The sequence below is a fragment of the Acomys russatus genome, chromosome 28, assembly GCF_903995435.1.
Source record: "Acomys russatus chromosome 28, mAcoRus1.1, whole genome shotgun sequence".
NCBI lineage: Eukaryota > Metazoa > Chordata > Mammalia > Rodentia > Muridae > Acomys > Acomys russatus.
The window spans coordinates 31491309-31515831 of NC_067164.1; the positions used below are offsets into that span (position 1 = coordinate 31491309).

Here is a 24523-nt window from a genome sequence, read left to right on the forward strand (position 1 = left end):
AGCCCTGGAACTCTGTAGACCAGGCTGGCCTCAAACTCAGAGATCTGCTGCCCCTGCCTCCTGAGTGCTGGGATTAAAGGTGTGCACCACTACTGCCCAGTATGTACCTGTTTCCTAATAACCTTTTGTTTACAGTTAAATCAAGTGTGCCATTGCACCTGTGAATTTATACTAGTTTGCATCTTATTTATTGATTTTACGTGGTTTTGATCTGTTCTGTTTTTAATATAGTTTATTAATTTATTTATATTACATCTCAATTGTTATCCCATCCTTTGTATCATCCCATTCCTCCCTCCCTCCCATTTTCCCCTTACTCCCCTCCCCTATGACTGTGACTGAGGGGGACCTCCTCCCCCTGTATATGCTCATAGAGTATCAAGTCTCTTCTTGGTAGCCTGCTATCCTTCCTCTGAATGCCACCAGGCCTCCCCATCCAGGGCACCAGAGTTCGTGTGAAAGTCAGACCCCACTCTCCACTCAATTGTGGAGAATGTCCTGTCCATTGGCTAGATCTGGGTAGGGGTTCGAAGCAGTACTGCATGTATTGTCCTTGGCTGGTGCCATAGTTTGAACAGGACCCCTGGGCCCAGATCCACCCGTCATAATGTTCTTCTTGTAGGTTTCTAGGACCCTCTGGATCCTTCTATTTCCCCATTCTCCCATGCTTCTCTCACCTAAAGTTCCAATAGGCTGTCCTCCCCTCTGATCCACTTTCCTGGTAAGTGAAAATTTTCTTGGGACATGCCCCTTGGGCTAGTGTCCAGATATAAGTGAGTATATACCATTTGACTCTTTCTGCTTCTGAGTGAACTCACTCATTATGATCATTTCTAGTTCAATCCATTTGTCCACAATCTGTTCTGGTTTTGACTGCTGGACAGTCAGATGCATCCTTGTAGCCGTGCTCTGTGTGGATCTGTGCTGTATTTATTTTTAACCGCTGTGTCAGACCATGTGGTCTAAGAGCAGAAGGTAACAGGCCATTCAGGGCCCGCTTACTGTTTGTGTAAATGTGTGGAGGAGTTGGCAGGCCACACAGGGTGGGTGGGAGTTTTAAGCAGGGTATTTAGCTCAGGCTCAGAACCACCTAGTCACCAAGCTGATGAACTTGGACTTGGTGCCTTAGCCTTTCTAGGCCCGTTTTGGGTTTTTTTGTTGTTTTGTTTTGTTTTGTTTTTTGGTGTTTGTCTTATTTTGTTTTGTTGTTTGTTTCTTTTGATTAGTTTTTAAATATTTGTAAATAAACTTTTTAAAAGATTCATTTATTCGTTTTCTGGGCATGAGTTTCTGCCTGCATGTAGGTTTATGTACTGCATGCATTCCTGGTCCATGCAAAGATCAGAAAAGGGCATCAACCTCCTCACAACTGGACAGAACTGGAGTTACGGATGCTTGTGAGGCCCCCGTGGGTCCTGGCAACCAAACACAGGTCCTTGTACATGAGCAACAAATGCTTTTAACTGCTGAGCCGTCTGTCCGGCCCGATTGCCTTGCTTTTTAGGTTGAGTTTGTATCTTATGCTCTGTGGTATTGTTGAGTGAGACACACAGTGTAAAGTACTTTTCTAAGGCATGGCAGTCTCTGAATCAGTCAGCCCAACCTGGGGACAGGAAGTGGACTCAGCCTCGCAGTTCAGAAAGTGGAGGAGGGTACAGGAAGACAGCCTTGTTTATTCCTCCCTAAGCTTCTGTGGATGACTGGGCTTGGCTGTGTGTAGTCACACAGGGCCTTGTATTTAGTTTTATGCACTGCTGTCCCCATCTTGAAATTCTCTATATATATTCCCTTTGTTCTGGGTCCCACAAATTAAGTAGTGATTCCTCCTGCCTAAGATTTTTGGAAGGATGCAGTGGGAGAACTCAAAAATCACTGAGCGTAATAATCATTAAATGGATATAAAAGTCACCCATCCTCCCGCCCATCTGTGTGTGTGTGTGTGTGTGTGTGTGTGTGTGTATGTGTGTGTGTGTGTAAATGCGGGTGAGGGCATGCCATAGTGAGTGTGTGGAGTTCAGAAGTCACGCATTAGTTCCCACCTTCCACAGGGTCTCCTGTTCACCATATCTGACAAGGCCACAAGCTTCCAAGGAGTCTCCTGTCTCATGGCCTTTCATCTCACGGTAGGAGAACTGGCGTGGCAAACACACATTCCCATGCCTGGCTTTACATGGGTTTAGGAACTTGAACTCAGGCCTCATGCCTGTGAAGCAAGCACTTCACCCACTTTGCCGTCTCTCAAGCCCCAATTGTTTTTCATGAGCAAAGAATCCATGACCGGTACATTTAAAATATCTAATTATGAAAATGTCAGTAATGTCGTCCCTTTAAAGACAATAAAACCAAGGCTTGAGAAATTAAATAACTCATTAAAATCACAAAACTCATGATGCTGAGCTTGATGGCTTCTAACACCAACCTACTGTATTACACATTAGTTTCTTCCTTCCCAGGGGAGGTTGCCTGGTATTTAAGCTTCCTTGTTGCCTATCTGAGCCCTCAAAGTTGTCAGTGCTCCCACGCGATCTGGAGGCCTACAGGACAGGAAGACAAAATCTCTTTACCCTCAGTCATCCTGTCGCTTGCCATCCTCACTGCCCTGCCCGTAACGACTGCATCAGAGCTGTTAAGCCTGGTGACAGTTCAGCTTGCTTCGTTCGTTCCCGATAGTCTGAGCCTTCCGCTGCCTAGCGCTGTCTAGTACCTCCTCCACACCACCATGAGCACGATGGAGACCTGCTGCCTCAGGAAGGAGGCTGTGGGAACACCTGTTGTAGGTTGACCCTCCCTCATCTCAAAACCCAAAACCTGAAATGCTTCCAAATCTGAGAAATGTTTAGCGTTGACATAACACTATAAATGGAAAGTTGTACAGTTGGCTTTTTATATGACAGGTTGTAGTCAAAAGGCAACTGAAAATACTACATGAAATTGCCTTCAGGCTGTGTGTTTAAGGTGTTTCTGAAACATAAATGAATTTTATATAAATTTGGGTCTCATCCCTAAGATCTCATATACTGTATCTGGATATATTCCAGTTGTGCCCCACCCTAGCCCGGGAAGGACTCCCTGACCTAAGCGTTTCAGATAAGGGATACAGAACTTGTACCAGTTAAGTAAGGATGGGATCCCCTGCCTCCCTACAATGGCTGGCCATGGCACATGCTGCCCACTCTTCCATAGAGTCAATCTCTATTGCAGGAGTTGGGCGTGGTGTGGGCAGGTTCTAACACAGGTACGAGGGAAGTTGGAACATGACCGACCAGTCCATCTCTTGGATAGCTAGCTTTGCACTTGGACTGTAACAGTGAGCCTGTTGTTTCAAAGCAACCCTAGAGGTGGCTACTTGCTTGAGGCTTCTTACAATGTGAGCAGAGGTTTTCAGGGAATGGGCGAAGCCATCTCTCATGGAGAATAATCCAGCAAAAAGACAAAGCAACAGAGCAAGCCAGAGGCAGGGTGGGTCCGGCAGAAGGCTCCTCCTGTCCATGTATCTAGCCCTGCTGTGAGGGATCTGGCTGTGTGTGGGTGTGTTCTGGAGATTCTCGTGCAGCTTTCAAAGGCAAATCCATGGGAACTACTGTTAGTGAGGGAAGAGGAGAGAGGGGCAAAGGAGGCGTCAGGGTAACCTCGCTGGCCTTCGGTCTAGCCAACATGCTTTCCAGAAAGTGAAAACATCTTGAATTTGAACCATAAACTGAACTTTGAAGAAGCCTGTTCTCAACCATAGCCATTAGCTGTTGTGAGCCTTTTATCACAGTTAGGGTGTCAATGCTACAGTGGCAGCCCATGTAAGTTACCTGCAGGATTTTTATTTACTCATTTTCTGCTGGTGGTTAAATTCCAAAATGTATTTACTTGCCTCAAAATAGGAAACAGTTTTCCTGTTTTAAGGCTTGTCTCAATTTGCAAAACATTCTTGAGTTTTATTTTGTCTTCTAAAGTCTGTGTGTCACTTTTTCTCCTTCTTTCTTTCTTTTTTTTTTTTTTTTTTTTTCCTTTCTTTTTGCTATTAGGCTTTCATGCAGCCTCACTTGCTGGGAAATGAGTTCACACATTTGGAGTTCCCAAGGAGAGTGCAGAGGAAAGAACTCGGGAAGAAGATGCTCTACAGGGATTTTAATATGACAGGCTGGTAAGACTGCGCCTCACCCTACCTAATCACCAGCGACCACAAACACATCCGGGGACCTGAGCTCATGGTGAAGGACAGGAGCCGGCAGCCACATGGGACCAGCTCAGATCACCTGTGTTACTTTGTCCCTCCAATTTTCTGAGGCCCTTCTCGGGGATACCAGACGCCTTGGATCTGACTTAATCTCTTGATTCACATGCCACGGCCATTTGGAGGCTTCTAGTAGAATATATATCTTTTTATCTGTAGACCACGGTTGTCAAAGAGATAGAAGGGCCCAAGGGAATGTGGCTTAGTGAGCCATGCTGGCTTGGGGTTGAATTCCAACTCTTGATTTTTGGAATGAGCAAAGGTGCATAAACTACCCCAGGAGCCCCTTTTCTCCTAGATAAAGTAGAGGAAAAGCATCATCTTTGAAGGGTTGTTGTGAGGCCTGAGGGAGATAAAGTATTTTCTTTACAGGTACCCCTTAGTATCCACAAGAGATTAATTAGCTCCAGGGTCCTCTATAGACACCCCAAAATCTAAAGTCATGGATGTTCAAGTCTCTTGTATAAAATGACGCAGTCTTTGCATTTTAGTCTATGCACATCTTCCCCATAGTCCCCGTAGACTACTTAAAATACCCAATCCAGTGTAAAGGCTATGTACATGATTGTTATATCATTTAGGAAATGAGGATAAGAAAAAAAAATCAGCATTTTCACTACATATACTTTAAAAAATATAATTTCCGTCTTCAAATGGTCCAATGAACACTTATAACACCCACAAAGAGCTCGGGTATGCTGTAGCACATTCTGAGTGAAGTAAGAACTCTTGATGTGAGGTGCCGACTCCCCCAAACACACCTATGCAAGCACCAAGACCATAGTCAGAGCTGACCAGTGTCTAATGTTAACTAGCCCTCCTTCGCTCTGTCTGTAATAGGCAGGGTGGTGGAGTTACATGAAAAGAGGTCAGTGTGAGAAAGCACTGCCCTGCACGTTGGAGTGGGTGTGTGTGACGATGCACTCTTCTGACCCGAAACCCTGAGGACAGTAGAAGAGTGAGATAACGTGCACTTTCTTCACCACGTGCACAGCAAAGGCAGAAAATTTACTATCTCTTCTTCATTGACCAAAACAATTGTAATAGATCATCATAGCCCAGATTGTCAGGATGATGATGACACTAAACCTGGGGGTCTGTGACATATAGTGTCATGAGGGAACAAGCTCAACTACCCAAGAAAGACAGAGACTGGTCCAAGGGACTTCTGATTGTCCGTGTGTGTGTGTGTGTGTGTGTGTATTATTATTATTATTATTATTATTATTATTATTATTATTATTATTATTATTATTATTATTATTATCTTTTGCTAGGTGGGAGAGCAGGTCCCAACCCCAACCTATTGAAATCAGTAAACCATGGCTGGGGAACCAACATCTGCTCGCCACCCATGTCTGTAAATTATGGTTTAAAACAAATCAATACACCTGCTTGCTCCTGTGGCGCTGTGGCTGCTGCCTTCCCAGGGCCACAGGGACTGTGTGTGTGGAGTCACAGGAGACTCTGTGTGGCCTGCAGAGCCTAGAAGATTTGCCCCAGCTCTAAAACAGAAAAAGACGCCCAGGAAGGGCTCACGTATTTACTTTATGGCTGTGAGTTTTTACATTCTGGAGTCGTGACTCTTAAGCTCTCCTAATCCACTTGTGTCCAATCAGGAAAATGAGCAGTTCTTGTTAAAAAAAAAAAAAAATCAAGTAGCAGGTAAGACTGTGGTTCCGTAACACATAGAGAAGATTAAATATAACTACTGTAGAATTCGGAAATACAGCAAGGAGGGCAGGGAGTCTCATGATTGCTTTTTTATTTTATTTTATTAATTTATTCATATTACATCTCAATTGTTATCCCTTCCCTTGTATCCTCCCATTCCTCCCTCCCTCCCATTTCCCCTTACTCCCCTCCCCTATGACTGTGACTGAGGGGGACCTCCTCCTCCTTTATATGCTCATAGGGTATCAAGTCTCTTCTTGGTAGTTGGCGAGGATGTGGAGAGAGAAGAACACTCCTTCATTGCTGGTGGGAATGCAAACTAGTACAGCCACTTTGGAAATCTATCTGGTGCTATCTCAGAAAACTGGGAATAGGGCTTCCTCAAGACCCAGCTATTCCACTCCTTGGAATATACCCAGAAGATGCTCCAGCACACAACAAGAAAATTGCTCAACCATGTTCATAGCAGCCTTATTCATAATAGCCAGAACATGGAAACAGCCTAAGAGTCTCACAACTGTAGCACAGGAAAGAAGACTCCATCTAAAATGACTGGGTGGGAACTTTCCAAACATAGGGAGAAATGATGGGGGCAGACTGAGGTTGTATTGAAGGATTTACTGTGGGATGATATAAGCTGCTTCTGTGTTTTCCTGGGGACAATGAAGCGGAAATGAGGTTTTTCAGTGGTTATATTAAGAGGAGAATAGGGTAGACTAACTTCAGGAAGCAGACTCAGGTACCCAGAGGAAAACCAACATAGATTGATATACGCAAACGTAGATTTATCTTGAGACCTCTGACCTAAATATAAGGGTGGAAGTAGAAAATAGTAAGAAGGGAAATACTTAGGTATAACTATGGGGATAAGTGAGAGCAGCTTCAGGAGACCTGTCAGTGTGTAACCAGTGGCTGGACCAAGGCTTGTCACGCAGCGGCAGGTGTCACAGGATGAAGGAGGGGGGTTGGAATCGTCTGAAGATGAGGGGCAGGTCAGTGTGTGGATGGTCAGTGAGAAGGATGACACTGAGGCAGTCTTTGAGATGCGCTGAAACTGAGATGAGGCTGTTTTTGCTTATTCTTTCTAAACCAGAAGTAAGAGTCAGGCGGAAACCCGGAGAATAAATGCCAGGTCTCTGTCGTCCCAGGAAGAGTGCCCTTGTGGCAGATGCCTGGTGTGTGTGTTCACTCAGGGTGGAAAGGTAGCATCGTGTTTCTTACCGGCTTTGGAAAGCACTTTGGAGGATAGACGCCATCACTTTAATGGACAAGATGCTTTCAAAGGTTATAACTATTCACTCAAACTGTGTGATGAGGTTAGGGCTTTTATTTTTTTATTTTATTTTATTTTATTTTTTAATGTTCCTTTTTCAGTCTCTTGAAACTAAAAAAAAATCTTTGAGCGGCTCATATATCTTTCCCTTTAGCAAGGCTAAAATGACCTCATTTTGTAATTATTAAAACATGAGTCCAGGAACTCGATTATGTCTGACTTTGCATTCGCTGTACATAGCAGTGGGTGGGCGGACCCTTTGTCAGATAGGTTTCAGAGAAACACTTTCTCTTTCTTGCACTCCCCCTGCGTTTGAGCATCGCGCTACACAGAGCAGATGAGCTGTTTTTAATGGCGTGGGACTTCGCCGAAGACACTAAATAATTGAGTAGCCAAGGCTGAGAATGGCTTCAGTCAGAAAGGATTTGATTTGTTTCCAGGGTAATTGCCAGTGTGGCTGTTGCCTTACAAGCTTGGCTACGAGCAGGGTCTGTGTACAGGTTTGTGTGTTCCCTACCTGTTCTTCCTTTTGATGTGAAAATGGGACCTAGGGAGAAGGAAAGCCCTTTATGTCCTTTTGAGAGGAACCTGGGAAGCTTACACACCTATTTGCACCACTTACACACCTATTCGCACCACAGCCTGTGTAAATCCCACTTCTGCCCCAACTAGAATAAGTTGCATTTTAAAGTATTTTCGCCTTCTAGCAGAAAGCTTCAGATCAAGCAATGTCGTTTTGTTTTTGTTTTGTGTGACTTGTTTTTTTGTTTGGATTTTTAGGAGGGTGGGTGGGGAGGTGTTGAAAAGGGTCTTGCACAGCCCAAACTGGCCTGGAACATGCTTTATAGCCAGAGATGGAAGCCAGGGCCGCATGGGTCCTAAGGAAGTCCTCCCTCATGAGCACCAACCACAGCCTCGGGGAATTCAGCACAGTTATACACTAGGGCTATACTGCTGGTCTTTCCTGCCTCTTCCTCCCAAGTGCTGGGACGGTAGGCTTATGACATCACACCTGGTTTTGCAGTCCTGAAGATAGGCTGCATAAGCACTCCTGAAGACAGAACGCACAGGCTGCATAAGCACTCTACCAACTGAGCTACGTCCGCAATCTGAAGTATACTGTCTGCTACCTTTCCCATAGAGGAGAAAGGCTGCAGCGTTAATTATGAGAAGGGTGGAGCAATTTGCAGCCTGTTTCTTCTCCCAGTAAAACCTTAAATGACTACTGAGTGGGTGGTGGTAGCCGCAGGTGGAGTGCTGAGCCTTGGGAGTGTATCCTGCACCGGGATGCACATGACTCCTTACCTAACCTTGCCTTGTGCTTCTTGGCTTCTCAAGTAACCTTGGGCCATAAATGGCTAACAAAAGGTCCACACACTCCTGTGCACTTTAATCGTTGCAGGAAATGCCTGGTTGTGGAGGTTTTTTTACTTTCCCTATTAATCTTGACAGTAAACAACTGGCTGATAGTTCTTCCAAGAGCTAGGGCCAAGCCCAGCCATGAAAGCTCTATCTGAATCCTCAGATTTTTGCTGCGAAAGCAGCTGAGTGTACTCAGTGCATCTTACAGGTAAGGGAACTGAGGCAGGAGGTTAGTGTGTTCACCGTCCCTGACTAGTATGAGAAAGGGCTACGGTTGTCTTCTACTGATGGTGGGATAGTGAGCCCCCCTTTTTTACAGCAAATCATGACCCAGGAGTTTCAGTTTGCCCAGCCTCTACCAATACACAACTCTCAAAATCCAATACACATGTCTCAAGATACAGACTGGAACCCGGGTATCACTCTCTTATTTCAGGACCTCTTGGGGCAGGGGCAGTGGTTCTCAACCTTCCCAACACTGGCACCTCTTTTGTTTTGTTGTTGTGTTTTGTTTTCAAGACAGGCTTTCTCTGAATAACAGGGTCCTAGCTGTCCTGGGCTTGCTTTGTAGACCAGGCTGGCCTCGAACTCACTCACAGAGATCATCCTGCCTCTGTGTCCTGAGTGTTGGGATTAAAAGGCATACATCACCACACCTGGCTCAGGTTGGGATCCTTTAATACGATTCCTCATGCTGTAGTGATCCCTAACCATAAAATTATTTTTGTTTGCTGCTTCATAACTGTTATTTTGCTTCTTCTTTTTTTTACGAGTTGTAATGGAAATATCAGTTATGGGACACCTATGAAAGGGTCATTGGCCTCCAAAGGGATCAAGATCCACAGGTTGAGAACCACTGCTCTAAGGTAAAAAGCCAGCAATCTTGCCTCAGTTTTGAGCTCCGAGAGAAATGAAACCAAGCAGACCTGCGTTCACACTGGCATCGTATTAAAGAATGCATCTTCGAAACTGTAAGAAAGTGACTTTTCTCCCTCCCAGTGTGACCTCATGGATGTTAGTCAAATTAGACCATGATGCTTGCAGCTTTTCACCCAGAGTCTGTGCTTGCTTTTGGTGGGGGTTGTGGGGGGGGGGGGGGCGGGGGGGCTGGGGATGGTTCGGCAGTATCTCCAAAGAACCTGTGCATAGGGAAATTGACGCCTCTCATTAGGGGAGCATCATGCCAACATTCTGTGGTGTCTGCAGCAGGGAAGAAATGTGGGAAAGGATGTCAGCTCTGGGAAGCCTTGTCTCATAATTAAAGATGAGTCTGTTGCCTCCTGACAGGGGACCCTTTCTCTCCCACCCTCGTGTTTTCTTGGAGACTGTGGAGCAGCTTGGCAGGCCCAGATTGTTTAGAGGACAAAAGGTTATTGTCACCAGGCCCATCATAATGAAATTGGTTGCTTCCCTGGCTCCCCCTCCTCCCCGCCACCTTCCCCCTTTCCTCTGATAGTTTGCTCAGCGGCTTGATTTACAAAGCCTTTGTCTAAGCGAAGCCCCTGCTTGGAGTTAGTCCCTGGTGTGGCCTTCCCTCACGCTCCCCATCACCCACTCAGCTCTCACCTTCTGTGCCTTGTGTCATTGGTCCTAGTGCCAGAGTCCTCAAGCTGCTGCCCCTCCTCCCAGCCCTTTGTGTGGAGCTGCTCTTGCAGGATGCACCCTGTAGCTGGCATTGTGTCTGCTCAAGAGCTCTGTGGCCCAGCCCGCAGTCCTCTGAGCTGTCTTGGACAGTAATTTGCTGGCAGGCATCTTTGTTACTGACTTGAAACAACAGTGTCTCACAGCTGGCTTTGTGGCACCAGGTCCTTGCTCCCAGTGACTTGACGGGTGACCGGCTAGAGGTTCTGCTTTCTCGTGTAGGGATCAGCATTCTTTGTGCCCTTCATCCAGCCACATGGGGTGCTCGAGCCCAGGATGACATTGGTGTGGGAGGGGGCTGTGACTTCACCCTTGGCTTCAGGCCAGATTCTCCAGCAGCTGTTCTGGGCTGATGGGATTTGTAGAGAGGGCAAGGGTCATAGAAGAAAAGTCCATCATGCAAATGTGAGATTTCTTCCAGATGGTTCTGAGCATAAGCAGTGTACACCAGACTTCTTTCTTCCAGCCAGCAGAGCTGTTGTAACTATCACATTTGTGATGGTTCTGTTGAGGGGGCAATGGGTAGATGCTGTGCGTGCAGCGTTAGGTCACATGGTTTATTGCTCTGGGTGATAGGCGTTTTGATATTTTGCTCTGCCAAAGTCTCTTATTTGTGAAATGCTTCCCTTGCCCCCTTGTGCCAGCCTCTGTGTCTGGAGGGAGCCTGGGCAAGCTTTGCTCTGTTTTTTGAGCTTCTGGGAGAGGCAGAATCCAGAGATCCTAACCTTTTATTCTCATCTCCCGCGGCCCTTTAACATCTAATGATTCTAAGTTAATGATGTGTCAGTATAATTTTCCCCTCCTCTGTTTCCTTAAAGTTATGAGCAAATTGGCATTTTCCACTGGGGAACAAATGGAATCAGCCGTCATTTTCTCCACTCAGCACTCTCGGCTTTGATGAAAGCAAAGGAAATCTCTGTTTTTCTGTGCTCTCAAACACGCTATCCAGGAGCCTCAATTAGTTAAAAATTAAACAAAATTTTAAAAAATTTCACCAAGTCTCACTAGCCGCATGTCATTTGCTCAGTAGCCACACGTGGCTAGTGGCTGCTGAGTTAGATGCTGCAGACCAGAGCATTTATATTGTGTGAGATGTTTTATTGGCCAGAGCTATGGTAAGTCCAGTCAGGCTGGAGAGTAAGATGCAGGACTCATCTGTAGCTGGCCATCCCAACAGCCTAAGGTCTGACCATCTGAGCAGGGAGCTCAGGATGCTGGTAAAGTGCTCGTTTACCATGTATGAGGCCCTACACCTATTCTCCTGCACTGTATAAACTGGGCTAGTGGCGCATATCTATAATCCCAGCACTTGGTGGGTGGACACAGGAGAATTAGAAGTTCAAGATCAGGGCTGGAGAGATGGCTCTGCCATTAAAGGCTAGGCTCACAACCAAAAATATAAGAAATTCAAGATCATCCTCAGCTATATAGTAGATTTAAGACCAGGCCGGGGTATATGAGATCCTGTCTCTAAGTAAATTAGATGATAAATAGATAGGTAGGTAGGTAGGTAGATAGATAGATAGATAGACAGACAGACAGACAGACAGACAGACAGACAGACTGATTGATGAAAAAGATAGATACATAGATAAAAAGACAGATGAATGGATCTATAGGTAAAAGGATGGATGGGTGGATGGATGGATGGGTGGATGGATTAGATAGATAGATAGATAGATAGATAGATAGATAGATAGATAGATAGATAGATAGGTAGATAGATAGATAGTAGGGAAAGCAAAAGGGAAGAGATGCCTCCTGGCCTTCCTGAGCCAGACTGAGGCAACTGTAGGGTTGGGCTGCGCTCTACCTTCCAAATGTCCAGGGACTTCTGCCATGGTGTTTAGGAATGGCTAACTGATCTCTAGCTGTCCATTTGCTGGGCAGAAAAAAAGAGAAAAAAACTGCACGCTGCTGACCATGAAGAGAAGCCCAGCTCATCTCCCCAAATCAGTAGCTTCCTCCCTCTCACCCCCACCCACTTGCTGCTTCATTCTGTGCAGCAGTCCCTTCCTAGCCTCTCCCCACTGCCCTCTAGGCTGCTACCAGACGTTGCCGCTTTCCTTCCTCCCTTTTCTCTTTACTTCTTGGGAAGTAAGATCCTCATAGCCTGAGGATCTGATTAAAAAATAAGTTCAGTTCCAAGCCTTTTGGGTTCCGTTTCAGGTGACCTTTATTCACAGACTACAACCTGGAGCGCAGCTCAGTAATGAAAAGACCCAGCCCTATAGCTTTTACCGATAATGCAGACACTTTCTGGAAAGAGAAACCCACGGGAGGCAGCCCTGAGTGGGTGAGTGTCGGGGGTGGCTGGACCAAGTTGCACCATGCAGCTTCTGTCATCTCCCATACAGTGTCTTCTGGGCCCTCTGTCAGCACACTGAGGTAGAACATCGGGAAGGGAGTGAGCAGATGAGAAGGGCTTGGAGCCAGCTCCAGAGTGGCACCCACATTTAATACAAATTGATTTATTGAATCAAGCCAGAAGCCCTGTTACAGGAACCCCAGGCTTTCTCCCCCCTCGTACCACCTCATAAAGTTACATTACTGACACTCCTCATTAGCTTGCCCACTGATCCCCAGGCAGCTTTTAAAGGGACACTGCCCTTCTCTGGGGCTTGAATTTATATGTTGGTCGTGCCTGTGGGTCTAATTAGCTCCGCATTATTAGTCTTACTTAGAAAGCCTGCATTTTCTAGTGGCTTGACTCTTGAGTTTTACAGAGGAATTGAAAAAAATCCAAACTCTCTCCTTTTCCTTCTCTTTGCTCTTAATCACCCTTAACCCAATCTTTGGTAATTCCCTTGCAAACATCTTGGACTGGCGTTTTTTGGGGCGCAGAAGGATTTCTAAGTCCTACCCTATTGCAAATCCTGACATTTCTGTTGTGCTGTAGACCGCAGTGGAGAGCTTTTTAGACTCACCAGAGATATATCACATTTTAATTTTATAATTACTTCAGAAGAAAGCGGGCCTTTCCCTAGTGAAAGCTGGTATTCATTCCCCTCCCAGCAACGTGTGTTTTCATAGTTTAACGATTATGGGCCAGCTTGGCAGGAGTCTGACTGCTGGGAGCGGTGTGAAAATCTTGACTCTGCAGAGATGGGGCGGGTGGCGAGAGCTTGGCTATTGTCTCAAGGAACATTTACCCCCAAACCTCAGTTGATTTGGGGTATGAGGATTCTCTAGGGCCTGGATTGAGCCCCTCAAAGACTTCCTGTTCCAAGTCCCAAGCAGGAAAGGGAGACTGGAGCCATACTGAGACTGGGTCAGCACCATGCGGAGAGTGGCCTTGCCCTGGCTCACAGAGCCGCGATGATGAGTGGCTGTTTCCAATGTGCGTGTTCCGCATCTTTTCGAGATCTGCAGCTCTTGCTGCTGGAGCAGCAGGGAAGAAAGGCGTTCCCGCTGCGTGCAGCACATCTCCTGACAGTGATGAATGGCTCCCACTCCTGCCCTATGCAGGAGGCCGGAGTGGCGGGGGAAACTATGGGATCTTTACAAATGGCCCATAGCCAAGACAGACTGGCATTGTCAAGCCACTGGATAGAGAAAGAAAAGGGATACACCACCAGCCTGTTCCCTACTGATGGGCACCCGCGTGCACAGTCACACGTCCCCTCACCTCTCTCCTTCTATAACTTGGTTTCCATTCCTAAAGTAGCCAGGCTGCCTGCAAGCCTTTCTTTCTTCTCCTCAGAGCCTCTGATGTGTCAAAGCATTTGTCTTACTCATCCTATAACCCTATTCAGGATGTCCCTGCTGCTCACCCCAACCCCACTCCCCCATCCCCGCCCCAAGAATGCTAGCTGGAGATGATTAACACACAGTACTTAGTTTCAGGTCACCGGAAGAGTCTCGAAATGTCGCAGGCCCTCCAAAATTTCTGTTGGAGTGCACAGGCTCAGGGGACCACTGAACTCCTGAGGACCCTCTTTCTATATTTTGCATATCTATACTGCATACCTGCTGCATGTGAGACATTAAGAACGTGGTGAAGCCAGACTGCCTTTCCACCTGTGTGGCTGTCACAAAGCATGCTGCTGCACTCAGCTGTGGTTCCTCCATTTGTGATACGAGGTTAATTACAGCCACAACCAACCAGTGCTACAGTGTGAATTTGTATGCTAGGTGCCCAGCAAAACTCCTGGCTTGTACTAAGTGCTGGAGGAATGTCTAATACTGTAACCATTAGGTGTGTGTGTGTGTGTGTGTGTGTGTGTGTGTATGTCTCTGTGTGTGTGTATGTCTCTGTGTGTGTGTATGTCTGTGTCTCTGTGTGTATGTCTGTGTGTGTGTCTGTGTCTCTGTGTGTATGTCTGTGTGTGTGTCTGTGTCTCTGTGTGTCTGTGTCTCTGTGTGTATGTCTGTGTGTGTGTCTTTGTGTGTCTCTCTCTCTCTCTGTGTCTCTGTGTGTATGTCTGTGTGTGTGTGTCTTTGTGTGTGTCTCTCTCTCTCTGTGTCTGTGTGTGCATAAGCTATATAGCATTATAAAAGGATCCAGGGCCTTATAATCCAGAATGTACTCAAATGTTTGTTTCCTGAGCTAATGAGAAGCTGCAAACCAAAAGGAGAAAGAAGGACAGTTTAGAGATGCAAGCAGGTGAAGAGAGAGGCTGAAGAGACAGGCTGAGTGCTGCTGAGGTGACTTCCTACTGTGAGAGAGAGGGAGGGAGGGAGTCAGGCTATAGTCAGGGGAATTTAGCAGCTCTGCTGTGGCCGCTTCTGTGACTCTGACTCACTAGCAGCCGGTGCTTCTTCTTTATTTATACAAGTTTCACAGAACAAAGACAGACTAGTTATCCAAGTAGTATAGAATATCTGTTTGATTTTTCATTATATGTACAGGGTTAGAAGTCCAATTACAATTAGAAAATAGAAACAGATTTTTATTATTTTTATTAACCCTATAACTCCAATTTAAAGACTTGTCTTTAATTGTCAAAGAATGCCTCCTCCAAAACAGATAATACATGACAGCCTACTTTTAGCCTGGCAGTTGTTTGAAAGCACACCAGAGAAACAGGAAATACCTGGACCAGTCTTTTTATGAATAGCAAATACCAATACTTAACTTCTTTTACTATATGCTTCATCAGTGCTATAAAGTAGGAAAAGTTTGTTTCAGTCCCTTTATCTTATTTACTGAATTCTGTTCCTCCTGGGGTATACCCTGTATGACCCCTCTATTTTTAAACTACATTTTCAGAGTGCTCTAAGCCTTTAATAAAAAGAGACCTTGAGTCTGTAACCCATTCTCCTGGCCAGTCAGGGTTTGCCAGTTGTCTCTGTTTACCCTGCACCAGTTATACTGTTTGAATTAGTGCATGGGCAGATATGCCAAGAAGAACCTGGAATAATGGCCTCGTCTAGCCATGTGCTTATCTCTGCTTAATGATCTCCAGGGCATAAGGAAGACTTCCAAATCATGGGCAGATAAAGTAAATTTTAGGATTTTCATAAAAAGACACAGATAATAATTTTTCTCACACATAAAATGAATCACAATGCAGAAATCCTCAGTCATGCAACATGCGCAGCCAAAACCCAAAAGTTACAGATAGAAGGACATGGATTGTACCAAACTGCTCAGCTCTGCTGGAACTGTGTCAAGCAGCTATCCTAGCTTCTTGCCTGTCACCATTCCCAGTGGATATGGCTGTGCCAGGCCAGAGCCACACGTCGACCTCTCTCTCTTCCTTGCCCATCCTTTCTACATGTTAGTTAAAGGAGACTACCACCAGCAGTGATGGCTAGCTGACACACACCAATTAAACTGTGTGAACACTGAAATAATTGCACACTAACTGTGAAACAACGAGCTAGGCCCAGGGAATCTCCTGTATGTCCCCAGGAGAGTCCTCCGGATGCTGGGACATTAGCTGAGTGCTTTTTGTCCTATAGGATTCTTTGGGCCTGCACTCCATCTAGGTCCCTGATGCTGTGCTTTCCGGAGCCATACCCACAGTGGCCAGACACTGCTGCAGGGACAGCAGCAGGGACCACCTATCAGAGGGAGTGAATCACACAGGGCTGTTGGAATACTAAGGTAGCCCAGAGTTGACAGGTAGAAACGTAGAGGTTATTAGCAAGGGTCTAAATGCAAGGCCAGAAGCAGTAGTGGAGAAAGCACTTGTCTTCGGGAGAGGAGATTGGGTTTGGGAGTGACTTTGTGCAGCAAGCTGTGTTGGAATCTGAATGCCTAGATCTGGACAGGGGTCTCAAGAGGGCTAATGCTACCAGAATGGAAATTGTTTGCAAAGAAACAGCATAAGCAGAGGCCAAAAGGGTTAAGACAGAATGTGTGTTTTGGGAACTTAGAAGCCAGAGGTGATTTTCAAAATGTTTTAATAATCAGTGTGGAGAACACAGACTCAGCCTGGTGGATACAAGGGTCCTGGAAATTCCCTGCTGTGTTAGGCATTATTAAGCCTTTATTGGCTAGTGCATCTTGGGGACTCTTCAAAGGACCCTGAGTACAGACAGGAGATTCATGGGGTCTAGCTAGTCATTGTGCAGCCCATGTGTAATTATTCCAGTGTTTCACACGGTTAAATTGGCCTGTATCTGTGAGCCATTGTTGCTGTGGTAGGCTCACATAGCTAACATGTGGGAAGCACAGAAGAAGAGGATGCACGGAGCAGCCATTGAGCCCACAGGAGAAGTACACACCGTAACGCTCTTACAGATGTCCCGAGTGCCTTAACAGCCTGTCAGAACATTCCCTTATACCCTCCCCCACGCCTCTGTTTCTGATATCCCACTCTTATCAGAGAGTGAGGCTATTTTTCTACTCCTTGCCCACTGAGTTTCAGACTGAGAGATTGATGTTACTGGTTTCAGGATAACAGAGGTGGTGGGGGGAGGTCTTAGCCGGTGTGGCTGGGGGGCTTCTTTGGAATCAGTGGGGCATAGTGCTGATTTAAACCGCTCAGAGGTAAGCTCACCCCAGGTACCCATCCAGAGAGCTAGCAAAGCCCGATATTAGACCTTAGAAGACCTCATCCTAACACTGTGGTCCTCTTAACTTCGGACAGGTCCGTGGTGTATACATGGTGAAGGTTAGGTTTTTGTGTCTACCTTTGCTGAAGAACTAGACGCAGATCTTTCTGGAATAACTCAAAAGCGGTTAGGAAAGATGCAAAGAGTATTTTAAAGGCAAGATTATTGGATTATTTTCTATTGCTGTGACAAAATGCTTGTGATAAAAGGAAAGATTCACTCATGCTTTCCCAGCGCTCAGAGCAGCAGTTCTCAACTTTCCTAACTCTAATGCTGTGACACTTTAATACAGTTCCTCGTGCTGAGGTGACCCTCCCCCACAAGGAAAAATTATTTTTGTTGCGGCTTCATAACTTTAATTTTGCTGCTGTTGTGAACTGTAATGGAAGTATCTGATACACAGAATGTCTGATATGCGGTCCCTGTGAAAGGATCATTTGATCCACCCCCAGAGGGGGGGGCAACCCACAGGTTGAGAACAGCTGGCTCCGAGCATGGTCACCTACCTTGGTAGCATTCTAAGCTCTGTCATGGCAGAACATCACAGTGGAGGAAAACTATTCATCCATCTCATGATGGCCAGAAAGCGGAAGATAAAAGAAAAAATGGAGGAGAAGATACTCCTTTCAAGAGCTTGCTTCCATAAAGTGGGAATAGTAGCACTCCTGTAATCTCAGTACTCAGGGGCTAGGAAGAGGAAAATTAGGAAGTTAAGGCCATCCTCAGCTATTTGAGGAATCCCAGACTAGCGTGGGATTAAGGAGGCCTCTACCTATTTAAAAGAACAAACAGACAAACTGCCAGTGACTGACTTCTGCCAACTAGGCCTTAACCTCCTGCTGATGAAACCCGATTTCCTGCGTCCAATCCCTTCCCACACATCCGCACCGCCTCGGATATGGCGTCGGTGACCGAGCCGTTAACACATGGACTTCAGGAGGCTGGTTAATCCCCAAACTGTAGGTCATTTCTCAGCTATCCCTTCCTTGGATGCTGCCCAGCAGATGATGGTGGAGAGTCTCAGGTGGTTCAGAAAGGAATGGAGGGCCCAGCCTTGTTCCACGTGAATCAAGAATGAGGCACTCTGTGGGTTCGTCTGTTCACCTGTTACTCACTCAGTACATCAGGTATATTCGGGCATTGGAGAATCAGAGAGAGAACAGTCTGTGACTTTGTGGTGCATTAGTATGAAGCTGAGCCTATGAATGCATGTTAGAGTCCTGTGCAAAACTGGTAGATGGGCTATAGCAAAATTTTATAGTCTGAAGTGATATTGAACCTTTTGAGCTGTGTATGCTGGTGCGTGTCTTTAATCTCAGCACTTGGAAGGTAGAGGCAGGCAGAAGAAATATGAGTTCAAGGCCAGCCTGGTCCACATAGTGAGTCCCAGGACAGCCAGAGCTGTCTCAACCTCCCAGCCTCTGAAAACACAAACAGCGACAGCAATAAAACCTTTCTTGATTCTACCCCTCCTTCTGAATAAGAATCTTTGAGTCTGCGTTTTAAAATATAAATTCAAGGTGAATTCTGTATGTCTTTAGACATTAACCTTGGGCAGCACTTACCTGCACATATGAGTAATTAAAGAGTGTGGGCCAGTGGCTGGCTGGGGTTCTGTAACAGGCTCTGACTCCTAAGGCACTGGAGGGCTTTTCCTCTGCCCATCCACTTGCTTATACTTAGGAGCCTCATTGTCTACTTAGAGTGAGCCACAGACTGTATTCAGAAGGGGCCGTCATGGGGGTTGGAAGACTAGTGCTGACAAACACTCAGGTGCCAAGGGAGCACAGTAGTGGTTGAGGTAAGCCTGTCTCCATGCATTTTCCCAAAATCCTGACAGTCCAGGCTCTAGGCATGGGATAAAACCCAAGGTAAGTAGTGAGGGCCTGTACCTCTTTAAGTAGCTGATTTCACAATTTCATGCATCATGTCTGTCTGTTTTGCCCAACCCTGTAGTTTGCCTTCCATCACCCTTTGGAAGCCTGGCACCTAAGTTTAAGGCTTTGGATACTCTGCTTTCTTTTCATGGAACCATTTGAAAGTCAGACCTCACACGAAACCCAAGTCTATCTACAGTGACTTCCTACAGCTATGTATTGCCAAAGGGAGAAGTGTTAAGACTGATGCGTTCAACCTTCTCCGTGGCTGAACACTGAGAAAACCCGATAGGATGGGGGGAAACTTTCAGAAATGTCGTAGTAATTCAACCTGGTAAAGGAAACTAGCAATTCAACACTCTTACATCTTGTGGTACTCACACAACTCCATAGCTCTTCACGGACACAGAGTAAAGCACATGTGAACTTGAGGCAGACCTGAAAGCAAGATCGACATCTCTTTCCAAGTTGTATGGGTGGCATTTTCTTTTTTTTTTTTTTTTTACTTTATTTTATTAATTTATTCATATTACATCTCAGTGGCTATCCCCTCCCTTGTATCCTCCCATTCCTCCCTCCCTCCCATTTTCCCCTTACTCCTCTCCCCTATGACTGTGACTGAGGGGAACTTCCTCCCCCTGTATATGCTCATAGGGTATCAAGTCTCTTCTTGGTAGCTTGCTATCCTTCCTCTGAGTGCCACCAGGTCTCCCCATTCAGGGGACGTAGTCATTTATGACGCACCAGAGTACATGTGAAAGTCAGGTTTGAAGTTTATCGCCTGTATTGTCCTTGGCTGGTGCCATAGTTTGAGCGGGACCCCTGGGCCCAAAATCTGCCTATCATAATGTTCTTCTTGTAGGTTTCTAGGATCTGCATTTTCTTTTTCTCTTAACCATTTTGGTTTTGTGCATAGTGTGCATATTTTCTGTGTATGTGGGTAAGCATGCGTGTGTACACACACATGCCTGTGGAAGCCTAAGTTTGATGTTAGGAACCATCCCCAGGCATTCTTCCACCTGACTCACTGAGGCAGGGTCTCTCAGCAAAGCTCTGGGCTCCAGCAAACTTGCTCTCTGGGCCCCTGGTCTCCATCTTCTAATGCTAGAATTACAAGTCAGCTGCTGTTCCCTCTGTGCCTTATGTGGGCTTCTGGGGACCCAAACTTGGGTGTTCGTATTTGTTCAATAAGAACTGCAATCGTTGAGCCATCTCCCCAACCCTGTGAATGCATTTTCTTGTTTGTAATGAAGAAACAGGTTATTTGTGTAACCCTAACTACTTTACAAGGTCACTATAAGAATTATATATGTAAAGACTTGCATTGCCTGGCACAGAGTTTAGTTGTATGATAAGTTGTGTTAGCAGTGGGGTGACAGCAGAAAAGTAACCAGTTGCTGTCTCTGTACCCTGTCCTGTTTAATGTTTGGTCATCTTGGTGTATGAGCCAGGAGTGTGTGTTCCTCCTGCCAGTGAGGACAGGCACCTTCACCCAGACCCTTGCCTCTTCCCTATGAACTAGAGTGATTTCAAATGCAAAGGGTAAGTGTGTTTCACTACACAGTTCTACAGTCTAGCATGGGGTCATCTTGTCTGTTAAAATAGAAGTTGACGATGTGTAGGCTTATCTGAAATATTCAAGATTCTTTAAGATCCAGTAGAAGACTTGGAAAAGAACCAACACACTCTCTGGAGTGCTTTGGCTCTACCTGTATGGTTTTACCAATCCAAGGCCCTTCCCTAGAAGGTCTTGAAAGATCGCCATCTGGTGTAGCCCCAAGTGTAGCTTCTCCCAGGAGCTACAAGACTCCATGACATGAGTGCCCTGATGCAGGGCAAGAGATGAGCCCCATAAGGCTTGTGAGGGCTGGCATGGAGGCTGTAGCCTATGCAGTGGAAACTTCTCCCTAACTAGAAATCTCTTGTGTTGTTTTCTTCCTACCATTTGTGGCTATGTAGCCAGTTTTGGTCATCAGATTTGGTATATATTGGCATGATCCCATACATAAAAGGCCCATGTCAATGAAGCTCATGTTTGTTTCAGAGCAAATGGTCCCAGTGAAAGCTAAAATCACTCTCCATTGGCGTGTTCATAAAAGTGAGGATCTGTGATTCAGGCCTGTGGGGAGAGTTAATGCTATTGATCAGAATATAGAGCCCTCTGAGCCAAGTGCTAATGCACACCAAGAAAGCAATGACTCAGAAATAATTTCCAAATGTGGAATTTCCCTAAGAGTCATTCCGAATGATCTGTCCCAAAATAGCCCTGGTTCTCTTTTACATGCACTTGATTCTAGCTTTCAAGAACAGATTCTAAGCATTTTTCATCTTCTATGCAATGACTTCCTGCTACTCCGCTTGGGGCTGTGCGTCAGTAAATGACCTTTGCTTTCTTTACTTAATTAGCTCTATCTTCCAGCACCTGGGCTAGAAAGAGCCTAGAGATAGATTCTCAGCAAGCAGGAGGAACAAGTACAACACCTATGGCTTTTATCTGCTCAAAGTCTTAGCTGCTGGTCTGGAAGCTTCTGCTTCCTTAATCAGAACTCACTGTGGGCAGCGAGCCATTCATAGATTGCGAAACCAGATAGCACCCCAAGGCAAGCATGTTCAACAAGCCAAGCAGCATCAGATGGAAAGAAAATACTGATGTCTATCTATATTGTATATAAAAGTAAACGCTGGCTTAGTATGTGCCTGTTTCTACCAGAGTTAGCAAGATTGATCCCACCGATCCCAGAGGACAAAGCCATTCTTCTAATCTAGTCACATTCTCAAGAGAATATAGATTGGCCAGTAAGACTAAAAAACAAAAAACAAAAAAGCTGTATTCCCTCGTGTGTGTGTGTGTGTGTGTGTGTGCGCGCGCGCGCGCGTGCATGCAGCACATGTATGGAGAGGTTTATGTCATACTCTACCTTACGTTTTGGAACTGATTTTCTCATTGTACCCAAAGCTTGCCTTGTCCCCCTCCCCCTCCCCACCACCTATCAGGTCCTCAAGCTTTGTGCAGTAATTTTGGGTTGCTTTTCTGTTGCCTGGATAAAGCCATGACAAATTGAACTTGGGGTGGAAAGGGTTTTATTACATCTTCCACATTAGAGTTCATCGTGAAGGGAGTCAGGGCAGGAACTAAAGACAGGCCCTGGAGGCAGGGACCAAAGCAGAAGTCCTAGAGGAGAGAAGTGCTGCTTACTGGCTTGCCCAACCTGCTTTCTTATACAACCCAGCCCCACCTAAGGGCGGTACCCACAGTGGGCTGGGCCCTCCCCCATCCAAAACTACTGAAGAAAATGCCCCCATGGACGTGCCCACCAGCTAATCTGGTGAGGTGATTTCTCCATTCAAGTTCCCTCTTCTCAGGTAATTTTGTGTCAAGGTTACAAAAACTAACCGGTACCTACAACCAGCACTTTACCTACTGTGTCATTTCCCCAGTCCCTTCTTTTGCCTCTTTCTGTAAAACACAGGCCTGGTGGGAGAAAGGGGAGCCTGTAGGACAGTGGTTCTCAACCTGTGGATCACAACCCCTCAAATGGCCCTTTCACAGGGGTGGCCTGTGTCCATCAGAAAACAGAGACATTATGATTCTTTTAAAAAAAAAAAAAAAGATTTATTTATTTATGTTCTGTCTTCCTGTATATCTACATTACAGAAGAGGGCATCAGATCCTATTATAGATGGTTGTGAGCCACCGTGTGGTTGCTGGGAATTGAACTCAGGACCTCTGGCTCTTAACCACTGAGCCATCTCTCCAGCCTGTACATTATGATTCTTAACAGTAGCAAAATTACAGTGAGAAATAACTTTATGGTTGGGGAGGGGTCACCATACCATGAGGCACCGTATTAAAGGGACGCAACATTAGGAAGGTTGAGAACCATTGCTTTAGGCAAAAAGGTACAATTACCACCCCTAGGCGCCAGGAATGCTCTGGTTCAAGCACACTAATGGATGAAAGAAGAGGGGATTCTCCTAGAGGTCAGCTGTCGCCAGGGACATTTCCTTTCTAGGACCGGACCTCAAACCCCATTGTGGAAGCTTTTCTTGAGAGACCAGGAGCCTCCCCTTCTAGGGGACAGAGATGGGGGAGCTGTTTACCTTCCCACTTGGAACCTAGGCAACACTGTTGCCAGCCCTCTTCGGTTTCTCACGAAATATGAGTCATTTTCAGACAGCTCAAACTAGATGTTTGCACCTGAGTCCAACAGAGATGCAAGAAATGGCTTGACACTTACAGACTTCGGCTAATATAAAAGACACCCCCAAAGACCAAAATTTGAAAAAGATCATATTTTTTTAGAGAACCTCAAATTGACCTTACCAGAGCCCATACAACTAAATATGTATTGAAACTTGCTATGAGCTTATGGGTATAGGAAAACAAGAGTCAAACAGAGTGTGCCAGGCCACGCGCGCGTGCACACAACATAGATTCGAAAGAAACTCAGTCCTGCCGTGCAGTGCTCTCAGCCTATGGTGGAGAAGTTGAACCTGGCCAAAACATAAAAACTAGCCTCTAAGCTTCCTTGCAAGTACCAGATATTTCTCCCTTCCCTCAGACTCTCCCTAGAGGCCCATCCTCTGCAACTCTGACAGGAGCCCACTCTCATTAAGCTTTGCCTCAGACTCAGTGTCCTGACTGTCTGGCCCTATCTTTTTAGTGGGCCACGTTCCCACCCACTTGTAAGTTTATGGTGCCATCCGAGAATTTTCTGTAACACTTTGAAGCCTGGGGGCCTCTTTAAAGATGACATTTGAAAAATGTACCAGTAAGACTTAAACACCGAATCTTGTGTGAGAGTACATACGCACCTGCGTGCGCACACACACAGAGCAGGAAGCAGCCTCCACTTCCGGAACTTTATGGTGAAGCTCCCTGTTTGACGCCTTTGGAAATACAGATGGCTGGCAGGAAGAAGAAGAAGAAGAAGAAGAAGAAGAAGAAGAGGAGGAGGAGGAGGAGGAGGAGGAGGAAGAGGAAGAGAAGAAGAAGAAGAGAAGAAGAAGAGAAGAAGAAGAAGAGAGAAAGAAAGAGAAGCGAAGAAAAGAAGAGAGAAGAAGAAGAGAAGAGAAGAGAAAGAGAAAAGAAGAAGAAGAAGAAGAAGAAGAAGAAGAAGAAGAAGAAGAAGAAGAAGAAGAAGAAGAAGAAGCAAGAGGTAGCTGCCAGTCCCATACTGCTTTTTCCAGGAAGGCCTAAGAAGAGCAAGGTGAGATGGGCCAGTCAGAGGAGAGCCATGACAGATTCCAGTATTGCTTAATTGGGGTGTCGCCAAGCTCTGAGGCCACCCCTGGCATTTGGGCTTCTAAGCTGGGGTGGTATATCCTCCTGGACCTTGTGGGGTGCGAGTCCCTGTTGAGACCCTGTTCTAGGGAGGCCACAGTAAGGACCTGAGGTCAGGATGGTTCTTCCCACCGTTGTCCATCCAAACTCATCCAACCTGGTGAAAAGTGGCTGTGCCAGGC

The 24523-nt window shown here is 45.9% G+C and overlaps 1 protein-coding gene across 1 annotated transcript in view; it reads left to right on the forward strand.

Annotated features, from left to right (window-relative positions):
* The window catches only part of Ppm1h (protein phosphatase, Mg2+/Mn2+ dependent 1H), a 235728-nt gene that overhangs the window by 166588 nt on the left and 44617 nt on the right, over positions 1-24523 (forward strand). The window contains exon 6 of the mRNA XM_051170905.1: positions 4017-4135. Coding sequence (XP_051026862.1) covers positions 4017-4135 — 119 coding nt within the window. The remainder of the gene's footprint in view (positions 1-4016; positions 4136-24523) is intronic.